Source organism: Myxocyprinus asiaticus, chromosome 32, assembly GCF_019703515.2.
Source record: "Myxocyprinus asiaticus isolate MX2 ecotype Aquarium Trade chromosome 32, UBuf_Myxa_2, whole genome shotgun sequence".
Lineage (NCBI taxonomy): Eukaryota > Metazoa > Chordata > Actinopteri > Cypriniformes > Catostomidae > Myxocyprinus > Myxocyprinus asiaticus.
In genome coordinates, this window is record NC_059375.1 from 5,300,021 (window position 1) to 5,318,919 (window position 18,899).

At 39.4% G+C, this 18,899-nt stretch overlaps 2 protein-coding genes across 9 annotated transcripts in view; one reads left to right on the top strand and one right to left on the bottom strand.

The window, feature by feature from the left end:
- stat5b (signal transducer and activator of transcription 5b) overlaps positions 1-6,727 on the bottom strand; it is a 134,384-nt gene extending 127,657 nt beyond the window's left edge. For 2 of the 4 annotated variants that reach the window (XM_051666759.1, XM_051666756.1), the window contains exon 1: positions 6,583-6,727. The gene's annotated coding sequence lies outside the window, so the exon portion shown is untranslated. The remainder of the gene's footprint in view (positions 1-6,582) is intronic. The other 2 variants (XM_051666757.1, XM_051666758.1) reach the window with 2 other exon arrangements.
- A 787-nt stretch (positions 6,728-7,514) lies between these two features.
- Positions 7,515-18,899, top strand: part of oplah (5-oxoprolinase, ATP-hydrolysing) — a 110,123-nt gene continuing 98,738 nt past the window's right edge. For 2 of the 5 annotated variants that reach the window (XM_051666737.1, XM_051666735.1), the window contains exons 1-5: positions 7,515-7,631; positions 10,915-11,086; positions 12,826-13,017; positions 13,468-13,582; positions 14,389-14,512. In XM_051666737.1, coding sequence (XP_051522697.1) covers positions 10,916-11,086; positions 12,826-13,017; positions 13,468-13,582; positions 14,389-14,512 — 602 coding nt within the window. In that variant the 5' untranslated portion in view covers positions 7,515-7,631; position 10,915. Of the gene's footprint in view, positions 7,632-10,914; positions 11,087-12,825; positions 13,018-13,120; positions 13,299-13,447; positions 13,583-14,388; positions 14,513-18,899 lie in introns of those variants that run through there. The other 3 variants (XM_051666739.1, XM_051666738.1, XM_051666740.1) reach the window with 3 other exon arrangements.

Below are 18,899 nucleotides of genomic sequence, written 5' to 3' on the forward strand. Positions count from 1 at the left end.
TAATACTGTTTGCAAATATGCGTACGCTTCATGTGTGCTATAAGTAAATGTCTTATTCACTATGCACTGTATGTACAATTGGTTTGATTCTGTATTTTTTGAGAAAACGTAATTGCTAACATGCCATCTATGGTTGCTGGACTACTGCGTGTACTGTTATTTCCTTCTTCCTAATATATTAAAAATTTCTTCATGTGCAAATAAATTACAAAAATTTGATGACTAAACAGAAATCAGAGGAAACTGCTATCTACCATTTAAAATACAATATTATTTGTTTAGATTCTTTTTTACAAAGATTTGTGTGAAATTTAATAAATATAGTGCTAAATAAGAGATTATAAATTTTTTTTAGCAATTTTCTGTTTGTTATTTACTATATTAAATTATGTGATATATGGGCATTGTATCAGCCACCCTGCTCTATGGATTTCGGCCATTAAAAAATCCATATCAGTTGACCACTAGTGACGTCATTATGCAATGATGCAAAAGAACTGATTAATCGTTTTTTTTATTTTTTTTATTTTGTAACTGGTTCATTGAATCGAACTGTCCAAAAGAGCTCATTAGCAGAAAAGAATCGGACTTCCCATCACTACCGTGTATGAGCCAAGGATCTCTAAAAGGTATGTGCCCTTTGTGTCTTTATGTCAGCACAACACCGGCTCCATGCATTCACAAGCGCTCACATTTAAAGCTCTGCACACTGTGGCGGAATGATCCGCCACTCTGGCTCGTCATCGTCAACCCGCCTCTTAGGGCCGCCCTTCAGCCAGGCTCACGACGGGAGTTGGGCGGGAGAGCGAGAAGAGGTGCATAATTAATAAGCCTCGTTTGGTCAGTGGTGAATGAAGCACACCTGATGGGGATAATGCTTCACCACCACTGTCTTTAAAATACAGTGCGCACCTCTTCTCAGGGATCTGGCTTCAAATCTCCATGTGTGCACACACTGGCATCCTTGCACGCCCAGGACCAGAGCTGGGAGAGATCAGATGAGTGGACGCGCTACCGGACCCGTTCTTCGGACCCCCAGACGCTGTATTGAGTTGCCAGGGGTGAACTGCTCACGTTGCCGCCAATGGGCTAGAAGCCAGGCCGCCTTCCCTCATGCTTGCCGCGGGCCTGGGAAGACAGGTCACCAGTGACGCCGCCGCCCCACGAGCCATGGACTTTGGAGGGGAACGTGAGCGGCCGACTGACCCAGCCCGTGCCTGGGCTTTCCTATGAACACTACCCCGCCCCTTTCACAGAGCCCTGTTCACCGCGAGGATGCCAGATTCCCCCTTTATTATGAACACAATTCCCCCTTGGACACTTTATTAACCTTTTTGGACATTTTTACATTTATTACTGTTTCCAATAAATGCCTCTCCGAGGCTTGACACCACACCCACTGTGTCTATCTCTTGCTCACCCTGCCACAACATGCAAATTATATATTTATCTCATTAAATTGCAGCTTTTGTTAAATAATCTCACTAGGACATGACGTGATTTTAATTTGTGCGGAATTACATTAATGTGTCAGATGGTATTGCTTTTTGGTATCACAGCATTTTTACGAGCAGGAGTACAAGTAAATGAGCAGGGTATTGGACCCTATTCTGATCCAAATATTGGTTATCAGGAAGTGTGTCATCTTTGTCTGACTCTTCAAGCATCTGCAGTAAGGCCTCTATACCTGGACACTGGTCACACTTGTTGAGCATGCAGTCATAACTGTTTATGTCACAGACTAGAAGTTCCAGCAGGTCCCTGTAGTCCACTTTTAGCCTTGCTGACTCAACCATCAGCTTGATGTTCTGATGTTGTGTGCAGACACAGACAGTGTGTGCTCCAGATGCGCCTGTCAGCACATTTTGATCTCCCTGTCTTTAACTCTGGGTGCTGATTTTTAAACTCCATATATAATTCATTAAGGTTACTTAAAACTAAATGCTTTTACGAACTTTTTGAAGAACGCTGTGATAGATCATGTTTAGCTGTTGCCAATATCAATAGTAACATTTTAGACCTCACTGACAAGCATAAGCTATTGTATGTCAATCATAACCATAATTACTGTAAAATACTGTTCATTTTTGTTATACTTATATTACATCTATTAATTTCTCAAAATGCATGAATAAAGTAGGCTTTTCCCCAGATTTCTACTTGCCCTAGCTCTGTAACAAGTGGAATCTCAAACTAAATTTTGACAGCAGAATGCTACTATAGAGGACTTATTTCTTTGAAAATTTCAGGTTCCTATCTGGTCCTCCTCCAGAGATATTCAACCTAAAAATGAGGGGAATTTAAAAAAAATTGCACTTTCTCACTCCCATAAAAAAAGAGAAGTCTTAAACCTGAAATGTTCAGAATCCACACTATACTTATCTAGGTACTATGCTAGGTACCGACCAAAAAAAATTTAAAAAAAATAAGATTGAGACTCAAACTCTTCCTATTATAAATTGACCCTAAAAGTGGAACTTTGACTAATCTTGAGCATTACATTAGGACTTAAGTTCTAAGTCTAAGGCGCAAGAATGTGCAAACTGTTTATATATGTACATGTACCTTTTAATGTGCTCTAGAAATCAGTTTTTGTTCCAAGGAGCTAGAACCATCCTGAGCCAAGATATTGAGGTTTCCATAAACAGATGTACAGTTGAAGTCAGAAGTTTACATACACCTTGACATTTAATCGTAGAAAACATTCCCTGTCTTAGGTCAGTTAGGATCACTACTTTATTTTAAGAATGTGAAATGTCAGAATAATAGTAGAGAGAATTATTTATTTCAGCTTTTATTTCTTTCATCACATTCCCAGTGGGTCAGAAGTTTACATACACTTTGTTAGTATTTGGTAGCATTGCCTTTAACTTGTTTAACTTGGGTCAAAAGTTTTGGGTAGCCTTCCACAAGCTTCTCACAATAAGTTGCTGGAATTTTGGCCCATTCCTCCAGATAGAACTGGTGTAACTGAGTCAGGTTTGTAGGCCTCCTTGTTAGCACACACTTTTTCAGTTCTGCCCACAAATTTTCTATCGGCTTGAGGTCGGGGCTTTGTGATGGCCACTCCAGTACCTTGACTTTGTTGTCCTTTAGCCATTTTGCCACAGCTTTGGAGGTATGCTTGGGGTCATTGACCATCTGGAAGACCCATTTGTGACCAAGCTTTAACTTCCTGACTGATGTCTTGAGATGTTGCTTCAATATATCCACATAATTTTCCTTCCTCATGATGCCATCTATTTTGTGAAGTGCACCAGTTCCTCCTGCAGTAAAGCACCCCCACAACATGATGCTGCCACCCCCATGCTTCACAGTTGGGATGGTGTTCTTCGGCTTGCAAGCCTCACCCTTTTTCCTCCAAACATAATGATGGTCATTATGGCCAACCAGTTCAACTTTTGTTTCATCAAACCAGAGGACATCTCTCCAAAAAGTAAGATCTTTGTCCTCATGTGCACTTGAAAACTGTAGTCTGGCTTTTTTATGGCAGTATTGGAGCAGTGGCTTCTTCCTTGCTGAGCAGCCTTTCAGATTATATCGATATAGGACTGGTTTTACTGTGGATATAGATACTTGTCTACCTGTTTCCTCCAGCATCTTCACAAGGTCCTTTGCTGTTTTTCTGGGACTGATTTGCACTTTTTGCACCAAACTACGTTCATCTCTAGGAGACAGAATGCATCTCCTTCCTGAGCGGTATGATGGCTGCGTGGTCCCATGGTGTTTATACTTGCGTACTATTGTTTGTAGAGATGAACGTGGTACCTTCAGGTGTTTGGAAATTGCTCCCAAGGATGAACCAGTCTTGTGGAGGGCCACAATTTTTTTTTTTTTTTTTTTTCCTGAGGTCTTGGATGATTTCTTTTGAGTTTCCCATGAGGTCAAACAAAGAGGCACTGAATTTGAAGGTAGGCCTTAACATGCATCCACAGGTACACCTCCAATTGACTCCAATTAGTCTATCAGAAGCTAATTGGCTAATTGCCATCATTTTCTGTAATTTTCCAAGCTGCTTAAAGGCACAGTTAACTTAGTGTATGTAAATTTCTGACCCACTGGAATTGTGTTATAGTCAGTTAAAAGTGAAACAATACATCTGTAAACAATAGCTGGAAATTACTCGTGTCATGCATAAAGTAGATGTCCTAAATGATTTGCCAAAACCATAGTTTGCTAATATGAAATCTGTGGAGTGGTTAAAAAATTAGTTTTAATGACTTCAAGCTAAGTGTATGTAAACTTCTGACTTCAACTGTATAACCAAAATTTGTCACGTGCCATGACACAAAGATAGCCATCGTGGTTAAACGAAGTAAAATAAAAATAAAAAAACTAGTGGTTTTAAAATACCAATACATAGAGGTAATTACTCAAAAAACATAAGAAAATAAAAAATGTTCAAGCAACCTGTATTGGACCACTTGAGATGGACTGACCCAAAGAAGTTGGAGGCAGTCAGAGATTCTTAGTCGCAAGCAAATAAGCCGTAACAAATTATCGGCAAAAACATCGGTTGCAATTCCATTTTCGGCAAAAATAATATTTTGATTTTCCCGGTTATTGGCCAATAATATATAGTCTGCCAAAATATATTGTATCATGCATCCCTAACATACATTAATGAGTCAAAGTTTCTACATTACATTATAATAATATTTGTTAAGCAAACGTTTGCAGAGACAGATGTTCAAAACATGGTGAATTTATATTATCTTTTTATTCTCATAAACCTGTAGAAAAAGCACTAGCATTGCAGCATCATTTATCAGTTTGGTTGTTAATGAGACGTCTCTGTTGACAAACAAGGTACCGCTGAAAATCATAATGCAATCAATCTCAAAATTAAAAATAAGGCCCCTCTTTTCCAAGTTTGTGTATAGTTGTCACTGAATTTCAAATTGAGTGAAAAGTCAAGTCACGCATTTTCATTATCGAACATCGTTTTCGTGATCGATTATTGCTGTCACTTCCAAGTACTCTAGCCCATCCCTAGATTGTTCTGGATTTGAACCAGGGTCACGATGTGGACTACCAATATGATTTACCACTGGGCCAGCGTCCCAGCTCTAATAATGGTAGGAGAAAGTTACTCAAACTATTATGGTTGATCAAGTCAGTATTCATTATAAAGAAATAAAAGCAACTGAAAGTATATTACTGACACATATCAACCTATGATGCATTAGCGTATAAAGTAAAATAACTCCACTTGCTTCCATCAAAACCACACATCAAAATAAAAGCATGATTCAAAATAAAAGCTAGATGCATAAAATGTAAGAAATTGCAACATAAATATATTACAACTGTGTAGTAAAATGTAATATTCACTGTAGTTATACCAATAAATAATAAGCAATATTATATCACAGGCAAGAGAGCTGTTGTACTGAATAAAAGTTTGTTACAAAATGCAATGGTATGTTGAAAAGTATTTTTTACAATTTAAGAATTACTTTAATTAGACACCATTGTGATGATTCAATTAAATGTAACTTTATAACATTACATTTTGGAAATATATATATATATATATATATATATATATATATATATATATATATATTTATATTATTATTAAAAAAAATTTTTTTATTATTATTATTTTAAGGAAAAAAGGATTTGGGGAAAAAATAAAACAGATTTCAGTAGGCCCCTACTTAGGAACACTTAGGCAATGCATACTTCATTAAGAAACACTTGAAAGAAACATGCATTTCTTTTAATGTATTATTTACATGAAACTGTACTTTAAATGGGGTAAAGGAGTGTGTTCAATAGCATATTAGCAGATTTAACAGAACCATGTTAGCAACTATCATGGTATTTTTTTCAAAGTACCTTGGAGTACCATGTAAACACCATAGAACATAAATATGGTGATTATTCAGAGCAATGGTATACCATTGCTCTGAATAATCACCGTATGTAAGTATGATATACTATATTATACGTACCACCATCATCGTACAGTGGTTAAGCCACAATAATTTAGATACAGTATGATGCCCAAAATGTCAAGGTCTAGCTAGGCAGCTTCCTAGGTTTTGTGTCACACTGATTAATCAAACTAATATGATTTGATGTTAAATTAATAAATGTGTTAAGTTTTTTAAGCACATTTATCATTATCTTTCAAAGCATTAGCATCATCAAAAACTTGTTGCTCAAAATCTTCAAGAAAACTAAACTGTAACACTACAGCCAAAACTAAAACCAATAGTATTGTTTCTACAGTATGATGCACGTCACATGAAAAAACACTAAATTTTTTTTTTTTTTTTTTATGTATGATTAATTTGATGCCTCGTGAGTTGTTTGGTTAGCATTAGCAGCTAGCATTAGCTCAAGAGTGAGATTAAAACACATACCACACGCATTTAAAACTCTAATATTCACAGCAGACTTTAAACTAGAGGTAACATGACGGTTAAGTGTGTGTTTGTGGGTGAACTTGATGAATTATATCACTAACTGAAGGAGTTCAATATCTCCTAATCAAACGTGAAACATGCAGAGTCAGCTAAAACATTCACATGAGAGATAACTTAATAATACAACTAATAAACATGCGCTCACATAATTGACGGAGATCTGCAGCAGAAAGATCCGATGTTGCTTTGGATGTTCAACGGCAATGCTTAATAATGTTTATTATTATTTAACCATGAGCTCAACTGCAGCGCAAGACTAGAACTTCAGCTAAACCCACCCACCCACTGCACTGACATCTACCAAAGTCTCTCTAGCAAGTCAGTCCACTGTCGGCCATTTTTGGAACGCTCTCGGGAGGCTAATTCCAGTCATGCCAGTGCAGCTCCTATCTACTCGAATGGAGAAAGACCAAAATATCAAAAACAGTTGGAAAATATTACGATCAAAGAACATATTTCAAATTAGCCATAACATATGACAATACTTGAATCATAAATTGTGATTCATTACCTCATGTTACGCAAAAAAAAGCAATTTTCCAGGCTTGTATAGCTAATGCGCATGCGCATTCTAGAGTTGATTGACAGGTGATGTCTGTTTCTAAAAGGTGATTGGCTCTTTTAACTGTAAGGCGGGGCTTCCTTTCTACATCCGTTCCGTTTGGTGCTAGAGCTTCTTGGTTGAGCGTTCCAATTTCTCCCATTCATTTGAATAGAAGTGGCCCATCTCTACTAAATAATTTCTGCATCTACTGACAAACACAGGATCAATCTGATCATCTTTTATTATAATCAAGATAATTATTTATTTAAAAAATAGCCTAATTATATAAATTATAATACAGAGGGAAAAAAATACAAATAATTATTCCATTATTAAATACCCTGTGAAATCAAAGTTTTGCTGCTTTTAGTCCATGTCTATTAGCTTAAAGGCCATCTATATGCTGGTGTGATTGTAAACTTTGACAAAATTCGTTTTCAGAAGATAAGCATTTAAAATCTGTGTAACCTAACACAGAGCCAGAGAATCTTTACGTCAGTAAACACGCCCCCGCCGCCATGTTTTAAGGTTGGGGTCGGAGGTGGAGCTCAATTTCTTCTACACTAGAGTGGAGTACGTTCAAGTAAACAGTTAGAGTGAAGCAGAGGAGGAATCATCTGTTTATTTCTTGTTTCACCTGCGCTTAAACTGTGAGTATACTGTGTTGATGTGTGTCTGCAGCATTGCAGTTCTCAATGATCAAACCTAGTTAAAATTCAAGTGATTGCCCTGCCGTTTAAGCGTTTAACCTCCACCTGCAGTTATTTCTAACAGCTGATCATGTGTACACAGCACACAATAATCAGACATAACATTTTTAAGATCTGTCTGAGTTTTCGCATTGACACTTTTGTAATACTACAAACTGGGTGCGAATAACACAATGACCATCAAGGGGGTCATAACCCTGACAAAGTAACTGCTGTTTATCTCAAGTCCTTGAGCTGCCCACCTAAATGCATTCCAAATCAGCTGCACTTTTGCGCATCAAAGGCATGTGCAGTTCTTGCTCTTTTTTTCATGGGCACTTTTTGAATTTACTTATGATGCCTAAAAATCCTGCATGATAAACTGTAGACAGCTCACTATGTTTAGCGTCAGAGCCATTTATGTGTCAGACTTTTGTCACTCAGAATCAGCTTTATTGCCAAGTATGCTTACACATACAAGGAATTTGTCTTTGTGACAGGAGCTTCCAGTGTACAACAATACAAAAACAGCAGCAAGACATAGATAATAATAAAAAATAATTATACACATACGTACATACAGGTGCATCTCGATAAATTAGAATGTCGTGGAAAAGTTCATTTATTTCAGTAATTCAACTCAAATTGTGAAACTCGTGTATTAAATAAATTCAATGCACACAGACTGAAGTAGTTTAAGTCTTTGGTTCTTTTAATTGTGACGATTTTGGCTCACATTTAACAAAAACCCACCAATTCACTATCTCAAAAAATTAGAATATATCATAAGACCAATAAAAAAAACATTTTTAGTGAATTGTTGGCCTTCTGGAAAGTATGTTCATTTACTGTATATGTACTCAATACTTGGTAGGGGCTCCTTTTTGCTTTAATTACTGCCTCAATTCGGCGTGGCATGGAGGTGATCAGTTTGTGGCACTGCTGAGGTGGTATGGAAGCCCAGGTTTCTTTGACAGTGGCCTTCAGCTCATCTGCATTTTTTGGTCTCTTGTTTCTCATTTTCCTCTTGACAATACCCCATTGATTCTCTATGGGGTTCAGGTCTGGTGAGTTTGCTGGCCAGTCAAGCACACCAACACCATGGTCATTTAACCAACTTTTGGTGCTTTTGGCAGTGTGGGCAGGTGCCAAATCCTGCTGGAAAATGAAATCAGCATCTTTAAAAAGCTGGTCAGCAGAAGGAAGCATTAAGTGCTCTAAAATTTCTTGGTAAACGGGTGCAGTGACTTTGGTTTTCAAAAAACACAATAGACCAACACCAGCAGATGACATTGCACCCCAAATCATCACAGACTGTGGAAACTTAACACTGGACTTCAAGCAACTTGGGCTATGAGCTTCTCCACCCTTCCTCCAGACTCTAGGACCTTGGTTTCCAAATGAAATACAAAACTTGCTCTCATCTGAAAAGAGGACTTTGGAACACTGGGCAACAGTCCAGTTCTTCTCCTTAGCCCAGGTAAGACGCCTCTGACGTTGTCTGTGGTTCAGGAGTGGCTTAACAAGAGGAATACGACAACTGTAGCCAAATTCCTTGACACGTCTGTGTGTGGTGGCTCTTGATGCCTTGACCCCAGCCTCAGTCCATTTCTTGTGAAGTTCACCCAAATTCTTGAATCGATTTTGCTGGACAATCATAAGGCTGCGGTTCTCTCGGTTGGTTGTGCATCTTTTTCTTCCACACTTTTTCCTTCCACTCAACTTTCTGTTAACATGCTTGAATACAGCACTCTGTGAACAGCCAGCTTCTTTGGCAATGAATGTTTGTGGCTTACCCTCCTTGTGAAGGGTGTCAATGATTGTCTTCTGGACAACTGTCAGATCAGCAGTCTTCCCCATGATTGTGTAGCCTAGTGAACCAAACTGAGAGACCATTTTGAAGGCTCAGGAAACCTTTGCAGGTGTTTTGAGTTGATTAGCTGATTGGCATGTCACCATATTCTAATTTTTTGAGATAGTGAATTGGTGGGTTTTTGTTAAATGTGAGCCAAAATCATCACAATTAAAAGAACCAAAGACTTAAACTACTTCAGTCTGTGTGCATTGAATTTATTTAATACACGAGTTTCACAATTTGAGTTGAATTACTGAAATAAATGAACTTTTCCACGACATTCTAATTTATTGAGATGCACCTGTACACATGGGTAGTGCAAATCTAATACAATCTGTTTTGTACAGTGCAAATGTTTTTTTTTTTTTTCTCTCCAGAAGAAAGAAATGGCAGAAGAGGTTGGATAAATATAAACTGTGTATTATTATTATTTATTTTTTTCCCTTTTCTCCCAATTTGGAACGCCCAATTCCCAATGTGATTTTAAGTCCTTGTGGTTGCGTAGTGATTCGCCTCAGTCCGGGTGGTGGAGGATGAATCCCAGCTGCCTCTGCGTCTGAGACCGTCAACCCGCACATCTTATCACGTGGCTTGTTGAGGCTTCACGCCATCCGCCACGGCAACCACGTCCAACTCACCACGCACCCCACTGAGAACGCCCCACATTATAGCGACCACGAGGAGTTTACCCCATGTGACTCTACCCTCCCTAGCAACCGGGCCAATTTGGTTGCTTAGGAGACCTGGCTGGAGTCACTCAGAAAAAACTGTTCCTGTGCCTGACGGTTCTGATGCTCGGAGCTCTGAAGCATCGGCCTGAAGGCAACAGTTCAAAAAGGTAGTGGGCAGGGTGAGTGGGGTCCAGAGTGATTTTTCCAGCCTTTTAACTCACTCTGGAAGTGTATAGTTCTTGAAGGGGGGCAGGGGGCAACCAATAATCCTCTCAGCAGTCCGAACTGTCCTTTGTAGTCTTCTGATGTCTGATTTCATAGTTGAACCAAACCAGACAGTTATTGAAGTGCAGAGGACAGACTCAATGACTGCTGAGTAGAACTGTATCAGCAGCACCTGTGGCAGGTTGAACTTCCTCAACTGGCGAAGGAAGTACAACCTCTGCTGGGCCTTTTTCGCAGTGGGGTCAATGTGGGTCTCCCACTTCAGGTCCTGTGAGATGGTACCTGCCCAGGAACCTGAATGACTCCACTGCTGCCACAGTGCTGTTTAGAATCGTGAAGGGGGACAGTGTTGGGGGGTTCCTCCTAAAGTCCACAATCATCTCCACCGTTTTGAACGTGTTCAGCTCAAGGTTGTTTTGACTGCACCAGACAGCCAGCTGTTCAACCTGTGTGTGTGTTTGTGTGTGTGTGTGTGTGTGTCTCATTGTCTCAGTATGGCTGAATCTATAGGAAAGTTTGACTTTGCAATCGATCGTGGAGGTACCTTCACTGATGTGTTTGCCCGTTTGCCTGACGGGCGAGAGAGGGTCCTCAAACTGCTGTCACATGACCCTCAAAATTACAAAGATGCCCCGACTGAGGGCATCCGCAGAGTGCTTGAGGAGGTAAGGACAAACATGCAAAGATTTCTCATATTAAATCCTACAAATAGTACAATCTCACAAAGAAAGTCATGGAGGAAGAGCAGAAATTGTATGTGTGTGTGTGTGTGTGTGTGTGTGTGTAAGGAGCTCATACAAGCTGATAATGTAGTGAACATTCTGCATGTAATTAAAAGTGTTGAATGAAAGACAGTTTTGTCTGGTTAATTAAAACTTAAGTGTATAACTTTTTCAATGTTAAAATACTTTGCGAGATGACTAAATCAGCCACTCGCAGCTTGATTTCTTCAAAAACTGAAAACACCATGTCTCTGTGAAGCTATACAAATTGCTCTGTTTGATTTGAGTGTCCCATACAGTCCGACACAGTAACATATGCTCAACCAATGGTGTGAGTTTGGGACTGGGACTATCTATGTGATTAATGGTGCCCTCAGTAACTTTTGTCCTTGTCATCTTGGGCTTACACTGACACCTAGCGGCTTGGATGCAGCATCATTTAAAATTAAATTGTTTTCAGTTTCAGATGTCATTGTAGAAATTTAGTATTCACAGTCAGCCATGATTACTTTAATCAGTGAGTGAAAGTGTCAAATAACAGGATGGTTACTGAGATTAAGCGAGTAGTATTTGGCTGATCATGTGATTCTAACATGGCTGCCCCCATGTGCGGACCCTCTCCATGTAGAATAAAACAGCTTTTATAATGTTACTGATATGACTGGAGTCTTCATTTTAATGTGAGATCATGATTTCCTACATACATTGCAAAATTACAATGAATTGCTCTAGGGGTTAAACTTTTTTTAATGAAAAAATTACTGAGTGCACCTTTAACAGTAGACAGGTGAAGTGTTTGAAAAAGCTGTTTGAAATCAATGTTTATTTTTTGCAATTACACACCTCAGCTTTAAAGGGTCATGAAACCCTAAAACACACGTTTTGATATGTCAAAGGATTAGTTCACCCAAAAATGAAAATTCTCATCATTTACTCACCCTCATGCCATCCCTCATGTGTCTGACTTTCTTTCTTCTGCTGAACACAAACAAAGATTTTTAGAAGAATATCACTATGCAATGCAAGTGAATGGTGACCAGACCTCCTATAGTTCTAAAAAGAAGATAAAGTCAGCATAAAAGTAATCCATAAGAATCCAGTGGTTTAATCAATGTCTTCTGAAGCGATCCAGTTGGTTTTTGGTTGGACTAGACCAAAATATAACTCCTTTTTCATGATACATCTTGATGGCAGTCTCCTTGGCATTCATGATTTCAAGCTCAATTACACTTCCTATAGAGCCGTCTAGCGCTCTGCATGTGTAAAGCCCTAGGAAGTGTAATTGAGCTTGAAATCATGATCATGCCTAGAGACTGCAAAGACAAGATGAAACATAAAAAAGGAGCTACATTTTGGTCTGTTCTCGCCCAAAACCATCGCTTCAGAAGACATTGATTAAACCACTGGAATCTTATGGTTTACATTTTTGCTGACCTTATCCATTTTGGAGCTTAAAAGGCCTGATCACCATTCACTTGCATTTTATGGACCTATAGAGCTAAAATATTGTTCTAAAAATCTTTGTGTTCTTCAGAAGAAAAACAGCCATACACATCTGGAATGGCATGAGGGTGAGTAAATGATAAGAGAATTTAAATTTTGGGGTGAACTATCCCTTTAAATCTGAGTTGTGACCAACTAATGCTGAAATAGGTTGGTTTTATGACACTTTCATTACACAGGAAAGTGGGCGGAGCTTTCCTCGAGACAAGCCTCTGGATACTTCTCTGATTGGGTGGATTCGTATGGGCACTACAGTGGCGACTAACGCTTTGCTGGAGCGTCAGGGTGAGAGAATGGTGCTGCTGGTGACACGTGGATTTCGGGACTTACTACATATTGGCACACAGGCACGACCTGATCTGTTTGACTTGGTGAGCAATAGAATCGTTTGAGCAATAGAGTTGTTAGAAGTCATTCACCCTCGTGTTATTCCATAGCCATATGCTGTTATTTTTTTCCTTTTGAATTTTGAAGAATCTTCACAGTTTCCATACAACGACAGTTTATAGTGACCACATCTGTCAAGCTCTAAAATGGAAACACAAGCTGCAGCTCTCAAAATCAAACATTGCACCTCTGATACAATGCTTTCAAATTGTTGAAATTGGTGGCATAAACAAGCATATACCATCACTTAACCTCAAAGCTAATGGTAGGTCAGTCTTGAAAGATTTGTATGTTATACATTAAACTATTTTAAATTATGTTAACTATTTTGCTCTGGGAATTTTGCAAGCATCAAATACAACTAACAGTTTATAATAATTTATAGCCTATTCATGAATAACCTAGATAGTCAAGTCTGTGTTTTGTTGTTATAGGAGGTGTGTATGCCAGAGGTGTTGTATGAGGAGGTGATTGAGGTGGAGGAGCGGGTTATACTCACACAAGATTACTGTGAGCTCCCCAGAAACCAACTCAGACAATTAGTAACAGGTAAAAAATAACTACTGCATATACCACAGTAATAGAGCTCAAGGAATTACTTTTCCATTGATCTTTTGAAATAAAACAGTTAATTGTACTTTGAAAACATACTATAACTTTCAGAAACTTCCTCCCCAGTCCAAAAAGAGCATTTATTGAAACTAAACAACTCGTTCTGAATGTCCACAATGTTCTGACATCAGACAGATCAACAGTGCCTATTTGTAATTCAGAAACGTGGGCCACTCTGATCAACAAGGTGAGCCAATTATAATAGAGGTCACTGACATTGTTGTAAATGCACAGCACTAAAAAATTACATCAGCAACCTAATAAAAAGCTTTTTTATTCTACATGGAGAGAGTCCACTCATGGGGACTGCCTTGTTAGAGTCATATGACCAGCTGAATACTACTCGCTTAATCAGTAACCACCTTAAATTATGCCTTAAAAATATTTGTTTTTAGGCCCCCAGTGAGCAAGCTAAAGTGACTGTGGCAATGAACCTAAAACTCCAAAAGATGTTAGTTAATGAAGAAAAAAAACCTGGGGAGAATCTAGGCTCAGCTGGGGAAACCAGTACCCCTCTGGCTATACAGCATGAATATAATGCCAATATTAGTTATCTATGTGTAATACAAGTCATGCATTATATGAGAAAACAGTAGATGTTGGTGATTGATGTTTAAATCTAAAAGATATTGATTGAACTGAGATTAATGATTAAGTGCCTTTAAAGTCCAACCGAAATGACTGTGGAAGTGCACGTAGATGCAATCTCTGTCTCTCTCTCTGTCTGTGTCGGTCTCTCTCAGGCAGTTCAGGAGACAGTCTGGAGGTGAAGTGTGAGTTGGATCTTCAGCGTGTCGAACAGGATTTGAGACGTGTGTGGTCCAAAGGCATCCGCAGTCTAGCAGTGCTGTTTCTGCATTCTTACACGTGTGTACTTGAGATCATTTATATACATTATACACGCTCACTTTAGAAAACTATTAAACAAACCGTTCAATGGTTTAACAACATTACATAACCTCCAGGAATAACCAAGACACAAAACAGAAGATCTTGTTAACATTTAACAAAAGAAAGCAGTTTTGGAGAATCTTTGTTGTTATTTGGCTAAAATATTGTAAAAATACAATAAATGATTGATGAAAGTTATGACAAATGGCAGGCGGTTTTGGGGAAGCTACTCAAAAAATGTAGTTAGCTAAGCTACCAACTACTCAACAAAAAGATTAGTTAAGCTAAGCTGAAAGCAACACTTCAGAAAAGTAGCAAGTTACACTACAAGCTACACACCAAAAGTAGCTTGCTACATATAAGCGACTTTATTATTTTTTTTTCAACCATTTGAAAAGCAGCTCCGCACTGTCATAGACAAATCATCTAAAAGACATATTCATATGATGTCAAGCCAAGCAAGGTATAGAATAGTTTAAGTATGGTGCAGTATAAAATTTATGGAATGTATGGAATGTAAAAAAAAAAAAACATATTAGACATGTCACCTATAGAAACCCTTGTGTTTAATATGCGAAATTACTATTTATTTATTTATTTTATTCCTCACATTTATTAGGGATGCACGATATATCGGCAGCCGATATATTATTGGCCGATAACCGGGAAAAGCTAAATATTATTATCGCGCCGATAATGGAATTACCACCAATATTTTCTGATATAATTTGTTACACAGCGTGTCTGTGTAAGTGAGAGCAGATGAGAGCCAAGCTGATGTCACTCTTTGAGGATTATTTCAACATCTCTGCACCTTGTTACGTTGTTTTGGGTCTGGTTTTAATTCGGGATCATCTGCTGTGAGTAACGACATGCCATTTCCCATATTCTGTTTGTTTCAAGAGGCAATAAACAAAAACATGACAAAAACATGCATGTATGTTACTTGGGGCTGATCATTTTCACCTGTTACTTAATGAAACATAAACAGAATGTGGGAAATTGCACATCGTTACTTGCAGCATGGCATTGCAATTAAAACAAGCCCCAAAACAGCCTAACAGGTTTCATAGATCTTTTAAAAAGTTTCACAGAGTGAATTGAGATGGCTAAAAACACTAGTTTGTGAAAGAAATGTGCTTGTTGTATTTTGTGAGTTGAGACTTTTATAACGTTATGACTCATGACTATTAGATCTGTATAATGTTATCTATTCCCATTATGATTGTTGTGTTCACATTTCATAAGTTATACAGTGGAACTGTCACAGATATGCACTGTAACAAGCATCTGAATGAGACATGCATAAGCACACATAAAGCTGAAGTCAGAAGTTTTGATACAAGATGGCGCCACGAATGGCCGCCTCGGTGTGTAGCTCTTCAGTTCTTTTGTTGTTTTTGTTTGTTTGTCCTGTGTTTAGTAATATTTTTCCAGTCAGTTTTACCAGGGACGAACTGCTGAACATTCGGCAGCATATACCAGACAACCTTTTCCCGGTTTTTGAATATTCGGATGTTTTGCTGGACATTTTAGTCAGAGGCGTGCCTGTGTTGTTTACAAGCACTATGAGATGCAGGCGAGGGAAGCAAGCAGGCACGCTGGTCAGGCTCCGTCGGCACGGCTTTCAAACAGCACTGCCGAGTATTCATCTAGCGAATCTCCACTCTCTTCCTAACAAAACGGACAAACTACATCTCCTCACCCGCACAAACAAGGACTTTTCAAACTCTGCTTCCTTGTGCTTCACAGAAACCTGGCTGAGCGAAGCCATTCCGGACAGCGCGTTACATCTGCCGGGCTTTTAGCTGTTCAGAGCGGATTGCATCGCGGAGTTAACGGGGAAACGAGAGGCGGTGGAACGTGCTTTTACATCAATGAAAGTTGGTGTACAGATGTAACAACGTTAAAGAGGATGTGCTGTCCTAATTTGGAAGCACTCTTTATTAACTGTAAGCCGTTCTACTCGCCGCACGGATTTTCCTCGTTTATTCTGGTGAGAGTGTATATCGCGCCAAACGCGTGTGTGAACACAGCGCTGCAAAAGCTGACTGATCAAATCAAAGACACAGAACAATAATACCCGGACTCAGTTGTTATTATTATTCTTTAGGATTTTAACAAAGAAAATCTCAGACGTGAACTGCCCAAATACAAACAGCACATTACATGCCCCACCAGAGACCGGAACATACTGGATCATTGCTACACAACAATAAAGAATGTATATCGCTCTGTCCCTAGAGCAGCTTTGGGACTATCTGATCACTGTCTGGTTCAACTTCTTCCAACCTACAGGCAGAAATTAAAATCAACCAAGCCAGTAGTAAGGACTGTAAAGAGATGGACCAATGAATCAGATCGGGAACTACAAGCCTGCTTCGATTGCACGGATTGGAGTGTTTGTGAGGCTGCAGACACCAATCTGGACGAGCTCACAGATACTGTTACATCATATATCAGTTTCTGTGAGGATATGTGCATTCCTACTAGGACTTATTTAAAGTTCAACAATGACATACCGTGGTTTACAGCAGAGCTCAGGCAGCTTTGTCAGGCTAAAGAGGATGCTTACAGGGATGGGGATAAAGTCTTGTACAATCAGGCCAGGAACACACTGAATAAGGGAATCAGAGTGGCTAAAAGAAGATACTCTGAGAAGCTGAAAAACAAGTTTTCAGCTAACGACCCGCATCAGTGTGGAGTGGCATGAAACAACTCGCAAATTACAGGACTCCTACCCCCAACCCTGTTGCAGACCAACAACTGGCTGACGACCTGAATGTGTTCTACTGTAGATTTGAAAGGCCCAATTTCACACCCCACACCCACTCTGACCTTCAATTCACACAAACACCAACACCCCCTGCAACCCCCCTCCTCCCCCCTCCTGCTACTCAACCTGCACTTAAGATCTTTGAAGATGATGTGAGCCGCGTCTTTCGACAACAAAGGATAAGGAAAGCACAGGGCCCAGATGGCGTTTCACCTGCATGTCTTAGATCCTGTGCTAACCAGCTGGCCCCCATCTTCACACAGATCTTCAATAGATCACTGGAGCAGTGTGAAGTCCCATGCTGCTTCAAACGTTCCACTATCATCCCCATCCCAAAGAAACCAAAAATCACAGGACTTAATGACTACAGACCTGTCGCCCTGAAGTCTGTGTTCATGAAATCATTTGAGAGACTGGTGTTGGCCCACCTGAAGAACATCACTGGTCCCTTTCTAGATCCCCTTCAATTTGCTTCTCAAGCAAATAGGTCTGTGGATGATGCAGTCAACATGGAATTGCATCATATCCTGCAACATCTGGACAGACCAGGGACATATGCAAGGATCCTTTTTGTGGACTTCAGTTCGGCTTTCAACACTATCATACTCCAGAATAAATTACACCAACTCTCTGTTCCCATGTCTATCTGTCAGTGGATTACCGGCTTTCTGACGAACAGGCAGCATCTTGTGAGATGGGAAATTCACTTCCAGCACCTGTACAATCAGCACTGGTAACCCCCCAGGGATGTGTGCTCTTCCCCACTACTCTTCTCCCTCTACACCAATGACTGCATCGCCAAGGACCCCTCTGTCACACTCCTGAAGTTTATAATTATTTTTTATTATTATCTATGTCTTGCTGCTGTTTTTGTATTGTTTTTGTGTTGTTGTACACTGGAAGCTCCTGTCACCAAGACAAATTCCTTGTATGTGTAAGCATACTTGGCAATAAAGCTGATTCTGATTATGAAGTCATTAAAACTCTTTTTTTTTTTTATTGATTCCTACAGTAAATAAAGAAAAGCAAAACATATATACATAGTATAAACATTTAAACCCCGCAAATACCCCGCCCTGACCCTCAACAAACAGTCCTGTGGACACACATGAGTATGTACACGCAAAAAAATAAAAAAAATAATAATCACACACATTTATACCTATACCTCTCTCTCCACTGTCCCTCCACAAGAGCCCTCCAAAAACTCCAAATAGTTGTCCCATTTCCCAACAAACAAATCTAAGTTACCCAGTCTTCTAAATGACACTTCCTCAAAAGCCACCACCCTCCCCATCTCCGTGCACTACTCCTGAAATGGGGGCTCCCCAGCAGACCTCCATCCCCTTAAAATAATTTGCCCGGCAATCATTACACATGTCAGAACCCAGTTGTTTGTGTGTTTATTCCCCACATCGATGACCACTCAAAACACAGAGTCTGGGGCAAAACGAAACCCGAGAATATGTCATACACAAAACTCTGAAACTTCAACCAAAATTCCTGGATCTCAACACACAAAAAACATGGGCCTTGTCTCCATCCTCCAATTGGCATCGCCAGCAGTTGGGTGTGTCTTTAAGACCA